Source organism: Syngnathoides biaculeatus, chromosome 19, assembly GCF_019802595.1.
Source record: "Syngnathoides biaculeatus isolate LvHL_M chromosome 19, ASM1980259v1, whole genome shotgun sequence".
Classification (NCBI taxonomy): domain Eukaryota; kingdom Metazoa; phylum Chordata; class Actinopteri; order Syngnathiformes; family Syngnathidae; genus Syngnathoides; species Syngnathoides biaculeatus.
Genome location: NC_084658.1, coordinates 11,115,307 through 11,136,691, shown reverse-complemented (window position 1 = coordinate 11,136,691; position 21,385 = coordinate 11,115,307). Strand labels below are relative to the sequence as shown.

The following is a 21,385-nucleotide window of genomic DNA, read 5'->3' as shown; positions in this document are numbered from 1 at the left end:
CAACTTCAAGAGTTTGAACAATTTTGAAATACTAATCATCATCATAGCCACCAGCCCATTCCATATGACAGGGAAAAGAATATTTTTTATTTTTTTTAAAACGTGCCTTTCTATTGCCTGCGTTATCTGAACACAAAGATGATTGCACTTTCATATGTATTTACTGAAGCACTTTTAAATATGATCTCATATTGTCCATTTTGACTATAACCGTGCGGATATTACCCTTCTGATTGAATTTTATTCAATGAAAAACTATACGTACGTCACAATCCGCCACCAAAGTGAGCAGTGGGGAGTTAATTTTTTGTGTTCCCTCATCCAATAAGCAGCTGCCACACACATTGATGATCATCATACATTTTATTTCATTAAGCTTCAACTTTGCGACGACAATGGCTCCCGCTTGGGTTCGGACTCGGGCTCTACTGCGAGCAGTTTCCCGGGTCCGGCAGGGTTTGCGTGACAGGGTTCTGTCCGGCCAGGGTGGCCTCGCAGCTCACCGACGGGGACTTGCTCCACTGGTCTGCGGTGAGGGTCAGGGTGCTGGTCCAGCTAAAGCGCCCACCCGCGCCCGGCTCTCCCACAGGGCTGTGCGACACCCCCGAGGTTTCAGGGGCGCCGCCCACCTTCCAGCCCAGGGTCCAGGATGAGGGTAAACCCCCGCTGGCCGTGCACACGGCCGTGCCTTTGCCCGTCTCCAGCTGGTCTTTGGAGGGGGGGAAGACTGTCAGGGTGGGGCGATGCACCTCACCCGCTGTGGGGGGGGGGAGAGAATTTAGATTTTAGAACAGATTTTACGATCAGACAGTTTCAATGGCTCTTAGGTCATGTTTTGGTCTATACGAACACACCGTTTTAAACAATTTTTATTAGGTGCTTTTACATGGGAGGGGCTGGGGTGTGCGACAAGCTCCCAAATTAAAATTTAGAGCAATGATAATCATAAACCCATCCTTGCGTTGTATGCATACACACACACTACGTCGTTAGTAGCTAACATTGGCATCGTGACTTGTTGTTACCTCTTACTCAGGAGACATAGCTGAACATTGACATTTTGTAAGAATGAAGAACTAATGATCATAATTTTGCACCTTTTTTCTCTTTTCAGCACAATAATGTTAGCTGGCTCACGCTAGCTGTAGCAGTAAGTTTCCCGGCAAAAATGGAAAACTACCCCATCGAATATAGATACAGCGTATCGATTTTTGTGTGAAATGCACAAAAGTCCCAAATGAGCGTCACAGTACAGAAATGGAATTGTTTGAATCCGTTGAGAAATGAAAAATTTGGGGTGAATTTCTAATACATTTCCATTGATATGAATTTTCATTTATCTGGGAAAATGCTCAATTGTGGAAATAGTGAAGAACCGACTGTGAAAAATTAAAGCACGGGTGTCCCGAATGAGGTGAAAATGTTGACATTAGAATTATTTGGAAAATGTGTACATTTTCAAAATGTCCAAAAAGCAAACAGAAAATGCTTTAAATGATTTTGGGGTGCAAAACAATACATGATAACAGCAATAGTGATGAAAATTCAGCTACTTACAGCCTAGGATGAGTTTGGTTCCTCCGCCGAAACTCCACCACAGTGATGCAAAACAATGAAGCGGCCGTACAAAAACCTCGTCGACTGTCGACGAGCAAAACTCCGCGGGCGTAGCTGACGGTTTCTGCCCACAAATGCGAGTCCAGTCAGTACAGGCCACTGCACGAGTCCTTTTGGGATCGTCACGGCTGCATAGAGATGTGGTGGACTCCAAGAGGATCAAAATACATCAATTTCTGATGGATTTAGTAAAACAGTAATACAGATACTGTACTGGTGCCTTCAGACTGATGTGGAGGAGTACAGAGTCCAAAAAACAGGAAGCAACGTTCCTCTCACTTTCACACAGACAGGTGCGCTTGCAGCTTTATTTGCATGCGCTTCTGCTCCGCCGCTTATTCATAAGTCGCCGCGAATCTTTTCACACAAACTCCACTTGGAATCCAAGTCAGGATGTGGTCGCCCGCACTCGCGCTCGTCCTTTGGGCTCTGCTGATTCCGGGTGAGACTTCTTTGAAACTCGTTGCCTGAGCAGAATATGTGAAGTGTCAGTTGTCGCAGCAGTCAATTCCGAAAGGTGGAGGAGAGAATAGTACGAAATTAAAGTCTGGGCTTAATCTCGACACTTGCTGTCATGTCACGGTGAAGTTTTTTTGTCATTCATCACCATCTACTTTCAGGATCTTCTGCCACTAAATTTCTGAGGCAGCCGGACAGAATGAAGTCCGTCTCACTTGGAGGGACGGTGAAGATTGACGCTACGGGGAGTTCAGATATCGGTGCTGATCTCAGTTGGTACCAAGTGAAACCCGGGCAGGCTCCCAAACTGCTCATCTACCAAGTATCCAGTCGGTACTCTGGCACGCCATCTCGATTCAGCGGCGCACGATCTGGCTCGGACTACACCCTGACCATCAATGGTGTCCAGGCAGAAGACGTGGCCGACTACTACTGCCTCGGCGCACACAGCGGCGGAACGTACACACGGTGATTCGGAGGCGTACAAAAACCTCCTTCAACTTTGAGAGAAGTGAAAGTGGCCTGCAGAAGGTGCCAAGCGGAACGCAGAGGACACTCTGAATGTGGAGATGACACGTCGTCAAGCTAACGAATCTGTCCAGATGACGAACAACACTATATTTATTATATTCTATTTTCAAGATTTGTAGTGTGTATGAATGAGTAGTTATCAATTTTTGTCAGAGATAAAATATATTGATGAAATGAGGAATAGGGTTTCATTTTAACTTATGTATCAATATAAACTACATAAATGTCACAATGAATTCATCACAATTGAAACAATTCATGAAAGCACCAACTATACAGTCCATTATTTCTTATCTAATTATATTATTTGTATCCATTAGGTTGACATACATTTGAGAGTATATTGTTTTATTTTTTTTATTTCAATATTTCCATTTTAAACAGTTTCATTCATATTACTACGCAATGAACAAGGATGGCCTTATGTGCGCTGTTGTTAATTTTTCATTTTACTCAAATGTGAAACTGTCCTCATAAAATTATACGTTCATCATTTAATTGCTATTTATATTAATTTAATTTTGAGTGTAAGTTTGATGTATATTTTTTGAAAAGAGCAAAATACATTTCCATTAAAATGGACGTGCTTCTCCTGGTCTGCTTCACACATGCAAGCCTCCGTTCGAGATATGTTCTTCAGATGGTAAAAGGCATTGGACTGGTTAAAGCGTGTGCCTCACAGTTCTGAGGACCGGGGTTCAAATCCCGGCCCGCCTGTGCGGAGTTTGCATGTTCTCCTTGTGTCTGTGGGGGTTTTCTCCAAGCACTACCGTTTCCTTTCACATCCCAACAACATGCATCAATTGGAGACTGAATTTCCCCAAGGTGCGATTGTGAGTGCGGCTGTTGTCTAGCTCCGTGTGCCCTGCGATTGGCTGGCAACCAGTTCAGGGTGTATCCTGCCTCCTGCCCGACGACAGCTGGGATTGGCTCTACCACTATCAACGACCCTCGTGAGGTTAAGCGGCTCAGAAAATGGATGGATGAATGGAGTGCATTTACAATTTATCCCACAAATTTACTATAAATACGAAACCACCGGCTCGATATACAGTATCAAATTTTAATTAAGGAAATTATATTGAATTGAGCCCCATCTTAAAATTATATTGATCGTTTTCATTCCCTTGTCAATTAAAAGCAGCTGCTACACACTGGTGATCATCATTCATTTTATTTCATTGTGCTTCAACTTTGCAGCGACAGTGGCTTGCACTTGGGCTCGGACTCTACCGCGAGCAGAGTTCTGGGTCTGGCGGGGTTTGTGTGACAGGGTTCTGTCCGCTTACGCTGGCCTCGCAACTCACCAATTGGGCCTGGCTCCAGTGGTCTACAGGGAGGCTCAAGGCGCTGGTCCAGCTGTCGAGGCCAGAAATGACTTCAGACACTTGTGGAAGAGTTCAGAGTCAAAAAACGGGAACCGATGACCTCTCACTTTCACAAAGACAGGTGCGCTTGCAGCTTTATTTGCATGAGCTTCTGCGCTCCGCCGCTCCGGCGCTTGTTCATAAGTCCCCACGAATCTTTTCACACAAACTCCACTTGGAAACCGAGTCAGGATGTGGTCGCCCGCACTCGCGCTCGTCCTTTGGACTCTGCTGATTCCGGGTGAGATTCTTTGGAGCTTGCTGTCCGGGCTGACTATCTGCGTGTGGTGTGTCACATTCTACCAGATTCCGCAGCAGTCAATTTCAAAAGATGGAGGAGAAAATGAGAATTTGAAATCAATGCGTTGGCTTAGTCAGTTTTCCTTTCATTCATCACAGTCTCATTTCAGGATCTTCTGCCGATGATTTTCTGAGGCAGACTGACAGATTCAAGCCCGTCTCTCTTGGCGGGACGGTGAGCATCGGTGCCACAGGGAGTTCAAATATCGGTGGCGATCTCAGTTGGTACCAAGTGAAACCCGGGCAGGCTCCCAAACTGCTCATCTCCTATGTATCCAGTCGCTTCTCTGGCACGCCATCTCGATTCAGCGGCGCGCAATCTGGCTCGGACTACACCCTGACCATCAATGGTGTCCAGGCAGAAGACGTGGCCGAGTACTACTGCCTCGGGTTTCACGGCAGCGGAAGGTACACACGGTGATTCGGAGGCGTACAAAAACCTCTACAGGCTTAGAGAGAAGTGAAAACGGAATGTGGCAGGGGCAGAAAGCAAAAGACAAGCATGAATGGTCACCAAGCAGAACCACAATCAAGAAACTGAATCACTCCTGAAGCAAACAATTGACATGTCGTAGTCATTATACATCGACTGATCTGTAACGTGCAGAAGGAGCAGCACCATATCAATTGAATTGTGACAAAACGTTACAGTTAACTGAATTATGTTATTACTTACTTTTACTTTTTTGTAATGTGCAATATTATAGACGGCTATTTCGAAAAAAAAAAAAAAAAACAATTGGGGAAGGCTGGAATGAATGAACAGCCTTCAATTTTTTGCACTGGGGAAATTAATTAAATCAGACACGAAGCGAGGTAGAAACAAATGACTAGTTCCCGCAACTATATTTTTTATGTACTAGCAAGTTTCTTTAATCCATTGTTTGACCATATGAAGATCTCCTACCTTGTTAACATATTGGAGGAAGCATCAAGTGAGATTAAGCGACTTTGTTGGTCATCAAGGCCCTGTCTTGCAATATTGATCCATTATACCCGGTGAAACGGAATGATCACTCGAGAAGTAATTATAAAGGGCCTCAACCCTGATGCTCACAACTGTTTATCAGCGCGATTGTGAAAAGACACTAGTAGGCAGATGGGGAATCTCTCTCCATTTGTCAGTGGCCCAGACCATGAAAGTCATTGGTCAGTGCTCCCGGTGGCACGATAAGCAGCTTATGCCAAATTGGAGGAGGACTGATGACATCCCCGAGGAGATGTGTGATGAAGCTCTCTGCCCTGATTGAGACGTCGACTTCTGTGTCAAAACCATTCTCCGTCACTGCCACGACTGGTGATGGTGGGTGGGGGTTACCCCGGGGAAAAAAAAACCCCAAAAAATACACACCGTCTCCTTGAATCGTCACTTTAGGAATGTTTGGGTCCTTGCATTAGTAAAAGTGTGAAGCTAATCAACCAATGACGACATGCTTTTGATGCAATATTTAGAACAAGACAAAAGTCGCACTGATTTTCCTTTAATAAGACAAGTTGTCACGACCGCCTCTTGTTTAATCTTTGGGGTTTTTTTTGGTCTTTTTTTGTATTTTTTGTTTTTGAAAATAAATATTTTAAAATAAATGTAATTATTAAAATTAATAAAATCACACTAAATATTTGTATAAAAACACTTCAAAGCCATGAATATAAAATAAATTATTTGATATTCTTCACAGTGCTTATTATATTGAAAACTCCACGCTGTGTTGCTCTTCATCTTTTTCTCCCCTGTTTTTTTGTGTTGTTTGTTTTTTTAAAAGATGCGTTGAAAGTGTAAAGCCAAGTCTGAATTTTAAGTTGTACCAGAACATGTCCGGCAGCACTGACCTCTACAGGTTGCACTTGCAACTTTATTAAAAGCAAGACAAACAAGGCCGGTGACGATTCACAAGTCCGGCTTGGCCTTATCGCGGTGCCGGGCCGCGGTAGCTCATCTCCGCCGCGGAAGTGGATCGGATGGGGGAGGCGGTGTGGCCGCGTCGTCGTCGTTGTCGCTCCCGGGCGGCGTTGTTTTTATCACCGCCACGTGGAGGTGGATCAGGCTAGGAGGTGGTTTGGCAGTGATCCGCATATCATCTAAATATGGCTCGAAACAATGGGGTAACATTGCCCCGGTCACTTCCCTCGGTCGTGAGATGTTCTCATCTTCAAAAAGAGCTTCCGTGTCAGCAGGGGCGTGTTCCTCTCCCACAGTAGGGGCCACTGCGTGTTTTCAATGGCGAATGTCCGGGGTGACGTCACGAGCAGGAGAAGCAGCCAATATGGCGACCATATGGATGTCGAACGACACTCCCGTAACTTTGTGCATGGATGACGCAAATAATGTTATATGTATTTTTCATTACAATATCTATTTTGGAATGTTTATTGGGATGACACTTGGGCTTTAAGTCGCAGTTCTTGGCGGGTGTCTAATTACCATTACACCGGTGCTAAGTTTTATCAGTCTACGGCGTTTCGCATTACAGGATAGCATTAAGCTAGCAGAGTTTCGTTAGACAGAATCACATGTCCGATGGAACATTTATGTCTTGTAACATGCCGATGTCACTGCAGCCTGTGAGCTAATACATCCGTGCAGCGAAAGACGTTCCACGCTCCGTGATTTCTCCTCCTCCCCGGACACTTCAATCACATTTCGCCGTCCTCCACCCACGCCGCATTTACTCAGTTTGGCAAATGTCACACCAGAGACAATAAAAACCTTGGACTTGCTCTATGCAAATGGGAAGGCTGCATCTGGCTTTTGAGACCTTCCCCCGCTTGGGCTGTTTCTGACAGTGTAAATGTTGATTTATGCACACCCTTGGGGAATAAACAACACCCCAAGGATTTAAAAAAAAAAAAAAATACGGTACAGTTTATACCGTTTCGAAGCTTCTTGGGCCTTTTGGGGGGTCAGAACCACTTTAGTGTCCTCTATCATTGAATTAACGCAGAACTACGTCATGCATTTTCTCTCTCTGTGTGTGGATCCGCGCATTCAGCGCACACAAACACAAAATCAAACTTGACCAACAGTGTCTTGGTCAACCTCAGACCTCCTTAATATTCTATCAGCAGGTGCACCGGTGTATGATCTTTCTCCTCAGACAGATAGCAAAAACAAACTGCCTCAGGGCACTTGAGAAGAAGGCATCAATTAAACACAAACACCATCTCCTGGCGTTTATAGCCATGCTTCAGTATGACAGTTCACTCGTACAGCAAAATATGACCACGGGGTGCGCGGTTGAACACATCTCGGGAGATAGCGCGGTACGTACGCGGGCAAATTAGCTACAGCACCGCCAGGTTTTGGCGATGAAAATCAATTTTGCGCATTCTAAATGAACCTCCGACAGATGGATTTCACCAAACGAAACAAAGCGGAGGCAGCGGAAACCAGACAACACAATTCTGGTTTTGCTAAAAAAAAAAAAAAATCCCTTGAAAAAGAATATAATATATACATATACATAGTATGCCCTGACCAAGCTAGCTTCTGCCGCTACTTCAATACAGCATCAAAATACCACCAGAAGGCACCAAAGAAATGTTTTTGTATTATACATGGCTTGAGCTACACCTTAAAAAACAAAAAAAAAAAAGTTATGGGTGAATATTTTTTTTGTATTAAAACAAATCAATCACCCAATATTTAGATGTGTGCAAATGTGAATATTGACTATATTGTAATTAAAAGGATTTGGCAGCGGTAGACTGCATTAAATACCTGAACTTTAAGAGGGGGTTATCACATATAATCCACTTCTTAAAAGCATCACTATCTCATCATCATCCATCCATTTTCTTCACCGCTTATCCTCACGAGGGTCACGGGGAGTGCTGGAGCCTGTCCCAGCCGTCAACGGGCAGGAGGCGGGGTACACCCTGAACTGGTCCCCAGCCAATCGCGGGGCACATCGAGACAAACAGCCCGAGTCACAATCACACCTCGGTGCAATTTAGAGTGTCCAATCAATGTTGCATGTTTTCGGCATGTGGGAAGAAACCGGAGTGCCCGAAGAAAACCCACACAGGCACGGGGGAGAACATGCAAACTCCACACCGGTGGGGCCGAGATCAAATCGGGATCCTCAGAACTGTGAGGCCAACGCTTTACCAGCTGCACCACCGTGCCGCCCCTATTATTATTATTATTATTATTATCATTATTGAAAACAACAGAACAGCAAACCACTGCAACATACATTATCTGGAGCAGTTCAATCAATATTTATCTTACAGCAGTAAAAATGTAAATAAAATACATCTCAATCACTGCATTTTTTGTTTTGTTTAACCACTGGAGTTTTGAACAGAAATAAAAAGCCTCAAGTCATCTCTTTAGCAGTGGTGCACGGGTGACTGTAATAGCTTCATTTAGGAAAGCATCTACAATCCATAATGTCTTTGATTACGCTTGAAGTGCACGCGGGCCACTCCACTCCCCTCCACCTGGGTCCTATCTGCACAAATCCCGAAACGACGGCCATCGCCCTGAACCCACCATTAGTTCATAAAACCGCAGACACGTTGAAATCGATGCAAAAGTGCAAACAGAGCAGCCGCTGAGGAAATGATCCCTGATGCTGTTCTTCATAAAAGCGGATTAAGATGGAGATAAGATGGCCGAGTCAGTCGCTTGGACGGTGCTTGGATTTCTTTGGAATGGAAATGGAGAATGCAGGGAACAGATATTATTAACGGAAAAAAAAAATCTGACTTTTGTGCAGAATGCTGGAGGGTTTGGACATCTGCTGTGTGTTTGTGTATCGATGCGGTCTGTTTCTGCACACGAGGGAAATCATGCAGGCACACAAGTGTTTTAGGCAACACGTGAGGCTCCAAGGACAATGGACCTTTCCGACCTGTCAATCACTCGTACAGTAATAGCCAATCAGATAGCCGCATTGTCTTAACCCCTGGCTTGACACGCCCCTCTCGCAGTACGGGTTTGTTTTCGCGTGACGTCGAACGGCGGCCATTTTCGATCCCCGAGCTCCCGTTACTCATACATAGGCGAGGTGTACGACATTGTGTTTCTAACGGCATTTTTTGGAGACGCGACCGACAGCACATCAAAACCCAGACTGACTGCTAGGCTACCTGGCATACACACATCATGGGACTCACGACTGCCTAACAAAGGCACAGTATCGTGCCCTTTGACCTTTTACTCTATGTGACAGAAATCACGAAGCATGAGCACTTACCTGCATGCTAACACGGAAAACAAAAGGCTGTGGAATATTTTTTTTATAGAGGCAAACTCCATTTATTCAATTCTTTTTCAAAAAGTCAAACCTGTATATTACTTTACCACAGGCAAAGCGCAATGTTTTTTATTTGTCTAAAATTTGATGACGATGGCAGGAATCCAGTATTTCACAAAATTCTCCCATCTTTCAAGTGACTGACAATAAAACGATCTGAACTGTAATGTTGGCCTTCTGAAAAGAGTTGCGATTAAGCTGACGGACTTGTGTACCGGATCGCGAGGCTTTGAAGAGCGAGCCGACTAGCAACTCTGGAAAAAGCTTCAGCGAATTGGCGAGAGTTGTCAAAAAAAAAAAAAAAAAAGTCAGAAGAAAAGTCAGAAAAAGGTTCTCTGATGGTTAGCAAGTCCTCTCTTGTGGACTTGAGTCCCGAGACGCCTGGGAAACACAAACAGTAATCGAGAGTAATCCGTCGACTTCCACACTGGGTAGAGGTTAAATGGCGGCGCGCAGTGGTTCAGCAGAAAAATGTGACGTCAGTGAAAACAACCCATTGTGCCACAAGCAATGCTGGTTGTCAGTAGCGTGCGCTTGGAAAAGTTAATGTTATGAAGAAAATGGTCCGCAGATGCGCTAGATATATATATATATATATATATATATATATATATATAGATAGATATAGAAGATAACCTGCAAACCTACAATGGGCCTGATTGATTCATTTTCCAAAGCCTAAAATACAGTCGACGAAGTGTCTACGACGGATTAAGGCTCGCAGAAGAGCGCACGCGCAACTAAATGTGGACAATATCAACAAACACAAGGCTGTATGTTCTCTGAGTTTGAATTATTATCAGTGCTTTATACATTGCAGCAGAACAACTTTCACTTTGTTAGTGTATCACTCACCTGCTGAATGAAGTGTGTCATGTTTTATGCCGAAGAGTCATGTTAGGGATATGTAAATGCGCTATATCATGCAAGAGAAATGTCTATTTGCCCATTTGTATCATATTGCACTGGCTTCCATTATGAGCCAAGTCAAATGAATACAGCCACTCACTTATAAAGACCACAATGATATTACTTGTGATCTTTCCAAGTAAAAAGTACTCACCCTGCTTTACATGCGCAGTACGATTCCAGCATTTTATCATGTCGGATTTCAATATGAAGTTCGTGAAGCGTCAAACTTTTTTTGCACCGATCGCCAACATTTCGCCGTAACTCTGACATCGCGTCCTGGTCCGTCCAAAACCTTGTACATATCCTTGCGTGAAATAGTTGAGACTTCTCTTTAGAACTCTCTTGGACGAGTCCGACGCATTTGGCAAAATATTGTCTGGAATACGCGACAGAAACTTCAATCGTTGTTCTGTTCAATTGCCATTTTGAAAGCAGGTGGGACATGGCGGAGGGGGCGGAGCTTAAGGTCACCATCGGAAAGGTCCATAGGTGTGGAGGTGAAACGCTGACAATGATTTTATTAAACCCTCAATTTTGATTCTTAATATTGGCCATGTACGGCTTGCAAATCACTAAATAAATTGTGTGAGTCATAAATACGTAAACTTACATTTGCTCTTCCCATGGCCGGCAGAAGGTTCCGAACGATGCAACTTTCGGTGAACCATGTGACTTGTGGACTATTCCACTTTTTTTTTCAGGGGTGCATTCTGGAAGGAGACGAGTGCCACCGGGATTTGAATTTGAAATGGGATTTGAATTTGAAATGTTAAATTAAAGAACTCGCTGTCTGAAATTCAACTCCATTGTTAAAATTCATTTTCGTTGTTAAAATTCAATTTTATTGTGAAGAAGACAGGGTTACCGTAGGTCACAGACATTAGCAAAGGATTTCAGAACCCAAGACCAAGCAGCCAGCCAATCCTGTCACGGTTTCTTAGTCACGTGACATCTCTGTGGCGGATCCTTTGCTCATGTCTGGCCAAAAGTCATCCCGTCTTTTTAACAGCGAAGTTGAATTTTAACAACGGGAGTTGAATTTCAGACAGCGAATTATTGAATTGAACATTTCAAATTCAGATCCCCGTGGCACTCGTCTACTTCCGTAGCGCAACCCCTCCAACGGGACTGAACGAAAAGCCAGTGGCGAGGCTGGAGTGTCGAGTGAAATGAAATTGTTTAAAAACAACCGTAATGACGCGTACTTCACTTCCCGCTGCCGCCAATTACACCCGGAGACAAGAAACAAGCTGTGTTTATTCTTGAATGTGTGGTGCGCATTTAAAATTTTACATTTAAAAAAAAAAAAAGACCGACAGTACAGCAGACGCGCACGCAGGAATCCATTAATATCAGATTCTCCGCGGACGTAATGCAGTGCAACAGCCCGAAGACATGTTACGTCTGCTGCCTTGACTGGGTATTAGGCTGCCGGTCCGTCCACCTCCGGAACGTACCCACAGCTGATCATCAATTCAACACGGCCATATGTGCCCATTGGCGGTTATTCCACAAAAGCCACTAGAGGATCATAAAAATAAAAAAGGAAGAAATAACCTCAGAATCCAAAAGTATATGAAACGTGCAGCTTTGCCTCAGCTGAGTGAACAAGCGAAACGTATTCAGGCGGGAGCTTATCGTTGCTTTCAGGTTTTTGCCGTAATGGGACGATGGAAAAAAAAAAAAAAAAACGAAGAAATGAATACGTAAGTTCCGAGATCGAGACAAAATCCAGTGAAGCACACAACGCTTTTTTCATTATTATTATTAATACATAACCACAAAGAAAGAAAATGTTCTCGTTCCACTCGCCAAGGGAGCTAATCTAAGGTTCAAGAACTTTGTTTCTGCTTTCTGTAGCTTTGGTCTGTCATGAGAATTGTCCGAAAATTCAGGAGAGAATATTTATCATTGACCAGTCATGGATATCCATCCATCCATTTTCTTTGCCGCTTATCCTCACGAGGGTCGCGGGGAGTGCTGGAGCCCGTCCCAGCTGTCAACAGTAAGGAGACGGGGTACACCCTGAACTGGTTGCCAAGCCAATCGCAGGGCACATGGAGACAAACAGTCGCACTCACAATCACACCTATGGTCAATTTAGAGTTGCATGTTTTTGGAACGTGGGAGGAAACCGGAGTGCCCGGACAAAACCCACGCAGAACACGCAAACTCCACACTGGCGGGTCCGGGATTTAACCCGGGACCTCAGAACTGTGAGGCCAACGCTTTACGAGCTGACCCACCGGGGTGCCCCGTCATTGATATATAATATATAGATAAATATATATTTCCTTGCATTTTTATGACGCTCCACTTCCCAAACTCTCAGACTGAAGTCATTGAAACCCTTGGATTCTAAGGCACTGGTGTCAAACTCGAGGCCCGGGGGCCAGATCCCGGCCCACCACATGATTTTATGTGGCCCGGCGGAGGCAAATCATGTATATCAACTTCAATGATTTTTTTTTTGTTCAAACCTGTACCAAAATTCAAATTGTTATATCACAAATGATAAGTGAGATATTACAAGCATTTTTGTGTTACTAAACAACAATAGTTGGAAAAACCCATTACCCTTGAATTAAATTTATATAAATTTATAAATTCCATGTGTAAAAATGATGAGGAGAAGATGGTATAGTGGTATACACACCTGGCTTTAGTGCGGGCAGTGTGGGATCGATTCGATGACGGTGCCGACATCTGCCCTGCGACCAGTTCAGGCCGTAGTCCGCCTTTCCCCCGAAACTAGCTGGGATAGGCTCCAGCTTTCCCGCAAGCCTTGTGAGGATAAGCGGCTTTGACAATGATATGACGAGCCGGTTAACAATTTTTACCGTTTCACAGCCATAACGGCCCTTTGAGGGAAACCGTAAGTACAATGTGGCACGCGACAGAAATGAGTTCGACTCCCCTGACATACATTATAGATATAGAGATGTAGATATTTCTCAGCATTTTCATGAGGCTCCACTTCCCAAACTCTCAGACTGAAGTCATTGAAACACTTGGATGCTAAGGCACAGGTGTCAAACTCGAGGCCCGGGGGCCAGATCTGGCCCGTCGCATGATTTTATGTGGTTCTGCGGAGGCAAATCACGTCGTTCAACTTCCACGATTTTTGTGATAATCCGTCACAAAATTTCAAATTGTCCTATCGTAAATGATAAAAGTTGAGATATTGCAAGCATTTTTTTTTTTGTTTTACCAAACATGACCGACAGTTGAGAAAAAACTTACGCTTGATTTCTGATTGCAAAAGTAGTTCATAAATTTCGTGTGTAAAAATGATGAAGTGAAAGATTTTCATGGCTTCAATGTCATAACGGCTCTCTGAGGGAAATATTACTAAAATGTGACAAAAATTGGTTTGACACCCCTGTTCTAAGGGTTTCAGGTTCTAAGGCTTAGAACCGGATTCTATGTGACGTGACGCTAGTTAAGGTTTTGTGACATGGAAATGATTGCTCAAGAGTACATTATGCATACATATACATTAAAATGTAAACATGTTTAGAGTAAAAAAAAAACCTGCTTTGATTCCTGGTGGCTCACTTTTCATAAAAGTCGATTTTCGGGGGGGGGTTGCCTTGACTTTCCTAATAAACATTTTGTTCAACGAACACAGTTTGCCCGCTTGGTCCGAGACTTAAACAGTGCCCGCCAGCAACACCGGGGCTCACAAATGAGCACATATAATGTCTTATTTTGTTGTGGTCGGCACAAAAAACAAAAGAAGTATCAATCCAATATGGCCGCAGGCATCCACAGGCAGGCTTCCCGCGGCCTTGCAAGTAGGTCCGCTGTGAAGGGCAGAACTGCCTGTGGAGAAGCCGGTTTTATCGTCAACAACACAAGCGGGGACCAAAACAGTTTCACCTTGGTATGGGGCTAAGATGGTCGGATGTCCTCTCTTTATTTCCCCCGGGCATTTCGCTTTTTTTTTTGAGGACTCCAAAAAAATTGAGGCTGGGTGGGTTTCCTCCCACATCCCAAAAACACGCAACATTAATCGGACACTCTAAATTGCCCCGAGGTGTGATTGTGAGTGCGGCTGTTTTGTCTCTATGTGCCCTGCGATTGGCTGGAAACCACTTCAGGGTGTAGCCCCAGCTGGGATAGGCTCCAGTAATCCCCGTGACCCTCATGAGGATAAGCGGCGAAGAAAATGGGTAGATAATCAGGAGCTTCATCGTGCCAACAAGACCACGTTCCGAAAAGCCGCCAACGCAACAAAGGAAAAACAGCAGGGAAAAGTGGAAGGTCTTCGACTGGGAAAGTCATTCACCAGACCGGAACCCAATTGAACATACATTTTAGCTCTTGCGAAGGGGGAAGACTGAAGGGAGAAACTTCCAAAAGGAAGAACTGAAAGAGGTGCAGTAAAGGCCGAGAAAAGTACTTCAAAGGAAGCTTGTTGCAGTCAATTGATGGAAATGAGGGTTATGCCAGCAAATATTAAATATTCACTTGAATTTGCCAGTTCCAATACTTTTTGCTCGGTTGTAGAGTGGCTTAAACCATGAAATATTTCATCTTCAGAGATGAAAGTCAAATATCTTCAGTACACAATAAAAAAAACAATTGACCTTGCAGTTCCAATACTTTTGGATGGGCCTGTACAGGAAGGATTAATGGCCATTAAAGGGCCATACACTATTTTGTTAATCTTGCGTTTTAGCGACCCTTGACTGCAAATAGAAAACTCATTCGCGGTCAAACACCTCCCTCTTTCGGCCACCTTTGAAACTGCATCCACAAACCTGAACTACTCAACTGAGCTCAGCGTGAAGGAACGTCCAAAAAAAAAAAAAAAAAAAAAAAAATTATAACACAATTCAATGCTGGGCTAATAGTGAAACATAAAACAATTTAAACATGCAAGTTTACAGCAATCTTTCTATAATAGTTTGTAAATCAGTACCTGCCTAAATACAACAAAAATATTACATTCCTTCAAGGAAAACTTGCTATAACAGTCCATTAATATTTTTTCAAATAAAATTGTAGACTAGATATCTTTACTTAGTAACACTAATACAGGATATTCATTTACATAAAGGCGTGGTCTCCAACCATGTACACAATGGGAGTTCCTTGAAAATTAATAATCAAGTAATAACTACTTTGTTGTATTTATTACAGAAGCGTGAATGTAAATTTTTTGTGACATTTTGAGGTAATATGTAAAAAAAAAAATAAACATCCATAAATTAATAAACAGTGGGCTAATAACCGAGGTCAAAGTTACATAATTGGCTTCATTCAAGTGTCTTGCAAGCCATGATTAACTGCAAAAAAAACGGGTTCTCTTCACACAGAACCACAAAACCCTGCAAAGATATGAAACGAGAAACGCGTGTGCCTGTTCTGCGTCGTCCACGCGAGAATCCCTCAGGAGGTCCAGCGCCACCAGGCCACTTTCATGCGATCCCACACGGCGCCCAAAGAGTCGAAGGCCGGGCGGACGTCCAGGATGGAGAACTGGTACGTGTCTTTGTTGACCTCGCCGTCGTAATAGTCGATGACGTAGCGCACCTCCTTTCCGCAGCGGTCGACGATCCAATCGTGACGGTCAAAAGGCAGCTCGTAGCTGCGCGAGAGACAAAGCGTCAGAGGGGTAAAAGCGGCTCTGAGTGGTTTTTCTATGCTTTAAAAGAATATCTATATATTATGTATATGTAATTCCCACCCTACGGAGCGCACCTGGTTATAAGCCTCACCCAGTACATTTGTAAAGGAAATACCATTGGGTACATACATACATAAGCCGCACCTGTGTAAAAACCGCAGGTGCCCACATTGAAACACGAGATATTTACAAAGACGGTACAGAGAGTCTAATGCTAACGCCGCACTAACACAGCCGGTTAAAAAAAAAAAAAACGAAAAAAAAAAACATACCGCAGCGCTAACAGGCCCGGACCGGTAAAAGTCACTTCCTCGGCGCATATATTCCACTGGTCTCACTCTTACCTTTTCAGCTTGAGTGCCCACAGAGTTTAACGCTAGTGCCGCTCCACTAACGGTAACACCACTGTGCTAACGGGGCCGGTTAATAAAGAAAAAAAACTGTTTTTAAAAAAAAAAAAAAAAACTGAGACATGGCAGTTACACACTCGCTCAGTAAAACCGGTAAAAGTCACTTCCTCGGCACATATATTCCACTGGTCTCACTCTTACTTTTTCTGCCCGAGTGCCCACACAGAAAGTTTAACGCTAGCGCCGACACGCTAACGCTAGCGCAGCCAAGCTAACGCTAATTGCCGCCGCACTAACACTCCCACTAGTGCCACGGGCCGGTTAAAAAAAAAAAAAAAAAAAAAACACTGGAACAAAATTCACTGGGACAAGGGAGTAACACACTAGCGCAGCGCTAACAGGGCCAGACTGGTAAAAGTCACTTCCTCGGCCGATATATTCCACTGGTCTCACTCTTACTTTTTCTGCCCGGGTGGCCACACAGAGAGTTTAACACTAGCGCCGACACGCTAATGCTAGCGCAGACAAGCTAACGCTAACAGCTGCCGCACTAACACTAGCGCCACGCTAACAGGGCCGGTTAAAACAAAAAAAAAACAACAACAAAAAAAACGGTAAAAATCACTGAGACACGGGAGTAATACGCTAGCACAGCGCTAACAGGGCCAAACCGGTAAAAGTCACTTCTTCGGCACATGTATTCCACCAGTCTCACGCTTGTGGCCGTTGGGAAAAAATGCACAAATTTGCCGCATCGCCGCATAAACCCCAGGTTTGAAAGTGTGTGGAAAAAAAGTCGCGGCTTATACAAGCCATAAATTATGGTATTAAGTATGCTAAAATGTGAGAATGGACCGACTTATTCCAAAGAATCAATAAATTAATTTTCACAACAAACTGTTTCAGTTGCTAAACTCATTTGGCCCAAAAAAATGCACAATAGTTGCTAAAAATCAATCAAATGCAGAGATATATGATGAGTATTATATCTATATTTTTTCACAGTCCTAATATGGGAAAAAAATTGTGTTTATTCCAGCAAAATCAACAAACACTAACGTCATTTTCATACAGGCATCGCGGGGAGTGACCGGCTTACCCCATCCACTGGCGCAAGCGAGCCCTCGGCGAGTACTCTTTGGCCTTCCCGCCGAACCTCTTCAATGTCGGACCACATGGACATTCGCTGGTGGAATATTTGGTGGAAAATTTGATACGGACAAAATTTTGACCTGAAAAATCATCTGATACCATTTCTTGATTTGTGGCTCACCCCGCATGCAGCGCTTCCCACTTGAGGATCTCTTGCCAGGCTTGTTCGTTGTTCTTGTTGTGAATTTTGATGATGTTGCTCATGTCGTCGGCGGCAAGATCGTCATCACGCCAGCGCCACCTTGAGAGCACGTACACGAGGCTTAAACCAGACTAACACTCATATTGAGCCATCCCATAGTTTCTAAGATGTCCCAAAATATTACTTGAGCGACTGGTTTCATTCAAAGCAAGGCAAATTATCGACCACACCTGCGTACAGTAGTGCCTTGGTTCTTGAACACAACCAGTATTCTGGTTAAAAACCAAACCGTTCAAAAAATGAAGCACGTTTTCCCATTACAATGAATGGAAAATGACATAAAGCGTTCCAAGCCTTAACATATTTAAGCAATTTTTTTTAGCTTTTCCCGATAATAAACTGCATAGCAGAAATACATGTACACTTTAAATACTTTATATCATTAAATCATTTAAGAAATATATTTATTTTTTGCCTAAAATGTATGCTTTAGCCTAGTAGAGTATGCTAGGCTGGGAGTGCAATGCCGTATCTGTAGCGACTCAGCCCCCAGCTTTGTAAACCTTTCTTTATTAACAAAAGTGCAATAAAATGTATTTAAATAACTTTAAACAAGCAATAATGAGGGGGAAAAAACCCAAATTGTTTATTATTTGCACAGAAAGTACGCAACATGTAAAAAAAAAACAACAACTAGAAACTAGAGGTAGGGTTAATGGAACAAAAGAAAAAAAGCAATGCAAAACAACAGTTTCAAATGTCTTCGGTGGGGGTGACTCGCCCCTTTTTCACAAAGAACGAATCAAATGTTTGTTTCTGCCATCTTTTAAGCACTTTTCTGAAGTGGCTCATAACGATCATTATTAAAATTTTGCAGTGCTCTGCTACATTCGGCATTATTCGGGTGATGAAGTAAAAAAAAAAAAAAAACACACTGACCCCTTCCTCAGCATGGCGTTCCAGAACATCTGCTCGGACGGGTACACCCAGCGGTTTTCCGTGCCATGGCGGGGAATTGTCGACTCTTCCCTGGTGAGGGATAACTTGAAGGGTTGGTCCGGAGCAGGCGTTTGGTTGGGAGGCGGCATCTGAAAATGTGTCGCAGAAGAAATAAGTCAAAGTATTTAGGATAAAAAAACTAGTCAAACACAAAAGCTCGGTTAATGATGATTTTGCGGAAATTACGGGCCTACCCCGACCTCTGTGACCTTGTGCCTTTTGATACTACTGTCCTGTTTGATGTTTACATATTTATGGCCCTCGTACAAACAGCTTTTGTGATTATGTAATAATTATGTAACTAATATGTAATTATTAAACTGTGTTTGCAAAATGAAAAACTCAGCAGAAAAACTCATTTGCCGTCTTTCTGCTCATTCCAAGTAGATAAAAGTATTACTTCAGCGCCATCTTGTGGCACCTTTGGCCCTCACAGTTCTGAGGACCCGGGTTCGATCCCGTCCCCGCCTGTGTGGAGTTTGCACGTTCCCCCCGTGCCTGCGTGAACTACTACATTAAAGCGAATCGGACTTTTGGACCTTTAGCTTCCCGGCAGCAGGTAGCATCTTCTCTCGGCAATTCTAACTCCTTATTGCAATTAATCGTGGCTTTTTGATATTCGCAGGAAAAGGGACCGAGCCCTGCCACAGATAGTCAGACCCTGCATTTGAGTTTACATTATTTTCACTTAAAATGTATATTTTATAAATTGAGATAAGCTACCGCTGAGGGTTAGCATTAGAGAATAGATGGAGACTGACGGTTTATTTTATGTAACACAGTGCAACACTCAGTCTTGTGAGTGAAAAACTAACTTTTCTAAACGACATCTTCACGCCGTTCCGACAAATAAAAGCGCTCAGACGCGTTTATCGTACCATATTTGCCGGGTCGATGTCGTTATTCGCGCCTGCTGACGCTTTCATGGGACACTCCACAAATTCATAGGCGCGATCCTGGTGAACCGGGCCGGATTCTGCTTTGTGCATCGGGCACTCCGAAGGCGGAGATGCTGCGAGCAGAACAGAGCACCGGGTTAAGACGGAAGGCTATGACTTCACACCACGATGCAAGGTACGGCGTGTCTGAACTCTCGACCCGTACCTACCTTTAACTGGCTGAGCCTGATGCATGGGACACTCTGACGGGGGGGATAAAACTTTTAAAACGAGACACACACTAATATTAGATGATATTCCCACAATTTTCATGGTGTTATATTATGCGTCATCACCTTTAACGGGCTGGTTTTCTTTGTGCATAGGACAGCCTTGAGGAGGCGTAGCAACCATTGCCTCTGCCCGAACTGTCGGAGTAGCAGGGGTGGAGGTGGAGGCCCCCATCTTGTCTCATCTGATGGGGCAACGAACACACACACCGAGACGATAAATAGTGTTTCTCCACTATATCAGGTCCATCATTCAACATATCCTACGTGACAACACTTCTATTACTTCCACACCACTGCGAAATCATCAATGTCAAGATAAAAACATTTTTTGACCACAGGATGATTACACGTGTGCATTCGTGTCATAATTAACCTCCCATGTCATTAAAACAACGTAATAATAATCAGATGGCACACTGTCATGGACGTTTAAATGACCTCTATGCTAACATTAGCATTTTGGAAGCTACACTTTTTTCAACTCAAACATATTATTATAACATTTGAAATGTTCAATCGTTTTATTACTTAAACTAAGAAACAGCACACAGACTTCAATGAGATGTTGAGCAGCTCACGCACAGACAAGCTAGTAGCACTGCTAATATTGGCTAAAGTTCCTCAATTAACAAATATCCCGACGTAAAACAAAAAGCATACAGTGGTAAAAGGCTGACTACAGGGTTTACTCACATATAGGTTGGAGTATAAGGACACAAAATAATAAGTAGCTGCTAACGAAAGTCCACGTTCAGCCTCCAATGTCAACGAGCGGTGGAACTTACCACAGGGTTATGTGATGTGAGGCAACGTCAGTGCGTACGTCTCGAATGACGTCATCACGTAGACTCCACGTGCAGGGCCTCTTCTTCCTCGTGCTTATGTGACGCTCAAACGGCGTTGTGACACATCATCGCCACCTCCTGTTGGAGAAGAAAACTGATTACTTTGACATTTGTGAAATGTCTCTTCTTTTTTTTTTTTTAATCATATTCATTTTCATAAATGTATTTTAACACTGATAAAAGGGATAAAAAGTGTGGGGGGGGGGTCACATTAATAAACACTCAACTGTTAAGTTAGTTTCTTTTGGACTTACCAAAAGGTTAAGAAGAAGTGTGAATGGAATGAGAAAATTAGAAATAAAAACTTTTTTTAAAAGCTAAAATTAAAAATAGTTATCCATGTTACAAGCTATCACACTTTTTATTTTTAATATTCTTATATGCATTTTTTAGCTAAAATTACAATTAATTGTCCATGTTACAAGCTATAACGCTTTTTATTTTTAATTTTTTTTTAAATATAAAACTGAATGGAAATTAGCTACATTTTTTTTCTTTTGTTCAAACCACATTAACTTTAACTTTTAATTTTGTTCCTAGTACGGTGCAGTGATTTACTAGTAAGGCCAAAAGTCATCATTCTCAAATCAAATCATTCTACTTGTTGTTCTAGTATACAGTACATAGAACCACGTGGACCTTAA

At 43.2% G+C, this 21,385-nt stretch overlaps 2 protein-coding genes and 3 gene segments (V, D, J or C); 2 read left to right on the top strand and 3 right to left on the bottom strand.

Moving 5' to 3' along the window:
- The window catches only part of LOC133492420 (polypyrimidine tract-binding protein 2-like), a 103,299-nt gene extending 92,319 nt beyond the window's left edge, over positions 1-10,980 (bottom strand). The window contains exon 1 of one of the 2 annotated variants that reach the window (XM_061804559.1): positions 10,599-10,980. In XM_061804559.1, the coding sequence (XP_061660543.1) occupies positions 10,599-10,921 (323 nt within the window). In that variant the 5' untranslated portion in view covers positions 10,922-10,980. The remainder of the gene's footprint in view (positions 1-10,598) is intronic. The other variant, XM_061804558.1, reaches the window with a different exon arrangement.
- On the bottom strand, positions 351-11,186 carry LOC133492421 (Ig kappa-b4 chain C region-like). The segment is given in 2 exon segments: positions 351-757; positions 11,058-11,186. Coding segments are annotated over 2 exon segments (390 nt in total).
- LOC133492423 (Ig kappa chain V region 3547-like) lies at positions 1,653-2,928 on the top strand. The segment is given in 2 exon segments: positions 1,653-2,059; positions 2,238-2,928. Coding segments are annotated over 2 exon segments (360 nt in total).
- LOC133492422 (immunoglobulin kappa variable 6-21-like) lies at positions 4,065-4,709 on the top strand. The segment is given in 2 exon segments: positions 4,065-4,215; positions 4,385-4,709. Coding segments are annotated over 2 exon segments (360 nt in total).
- A 4,077-nt stretch (positions 11,187-15,263) lies between the features above and the next one.
- LOC133492637 (holocytochrome c-type synthase) lies at positions 15,264-20,792 on the bottom strand. 3 transcript variants are annotated; one of them, XM_061805114.1, is made up of 8 exons: positions 20,682-20,792; positions 19,960-20,078; positions 19,834-19,884; positions 19,604-19,737; positions 18,666-18,814; positions 17,706-17,825; positions 17,532-17,618; positions 15,264-16,043 (listed from the first exon to the last, which is right to left on the bottom strand). In XM_061805114.1, exons 2-8 carry the CDS (start codon positions 20,066-20,068, stop codon positions 15,845-15,847), a joined length of 849 nt encoding a protein of 282 aa, XP_061661098.1. In that variant the 5' UTR covers positions 20,069-20,078; positions 20,682-20,792; the 3' UTR covers positions 15,264-15,844. The 3 variants fall into 3 exon arrangements, with proteins under 3 accessions (XP_061661098.1, XP_061661097.1, XP_061661095.1); XM_061805113.1 differs by having other exon boundaries at positions 20,636-20,753; XM_061805111.1 differs by having other exon boundaries at positions 20,590-20,731.
- Positions 20,793-21,385: the final 593 nt, after the last annotated feature.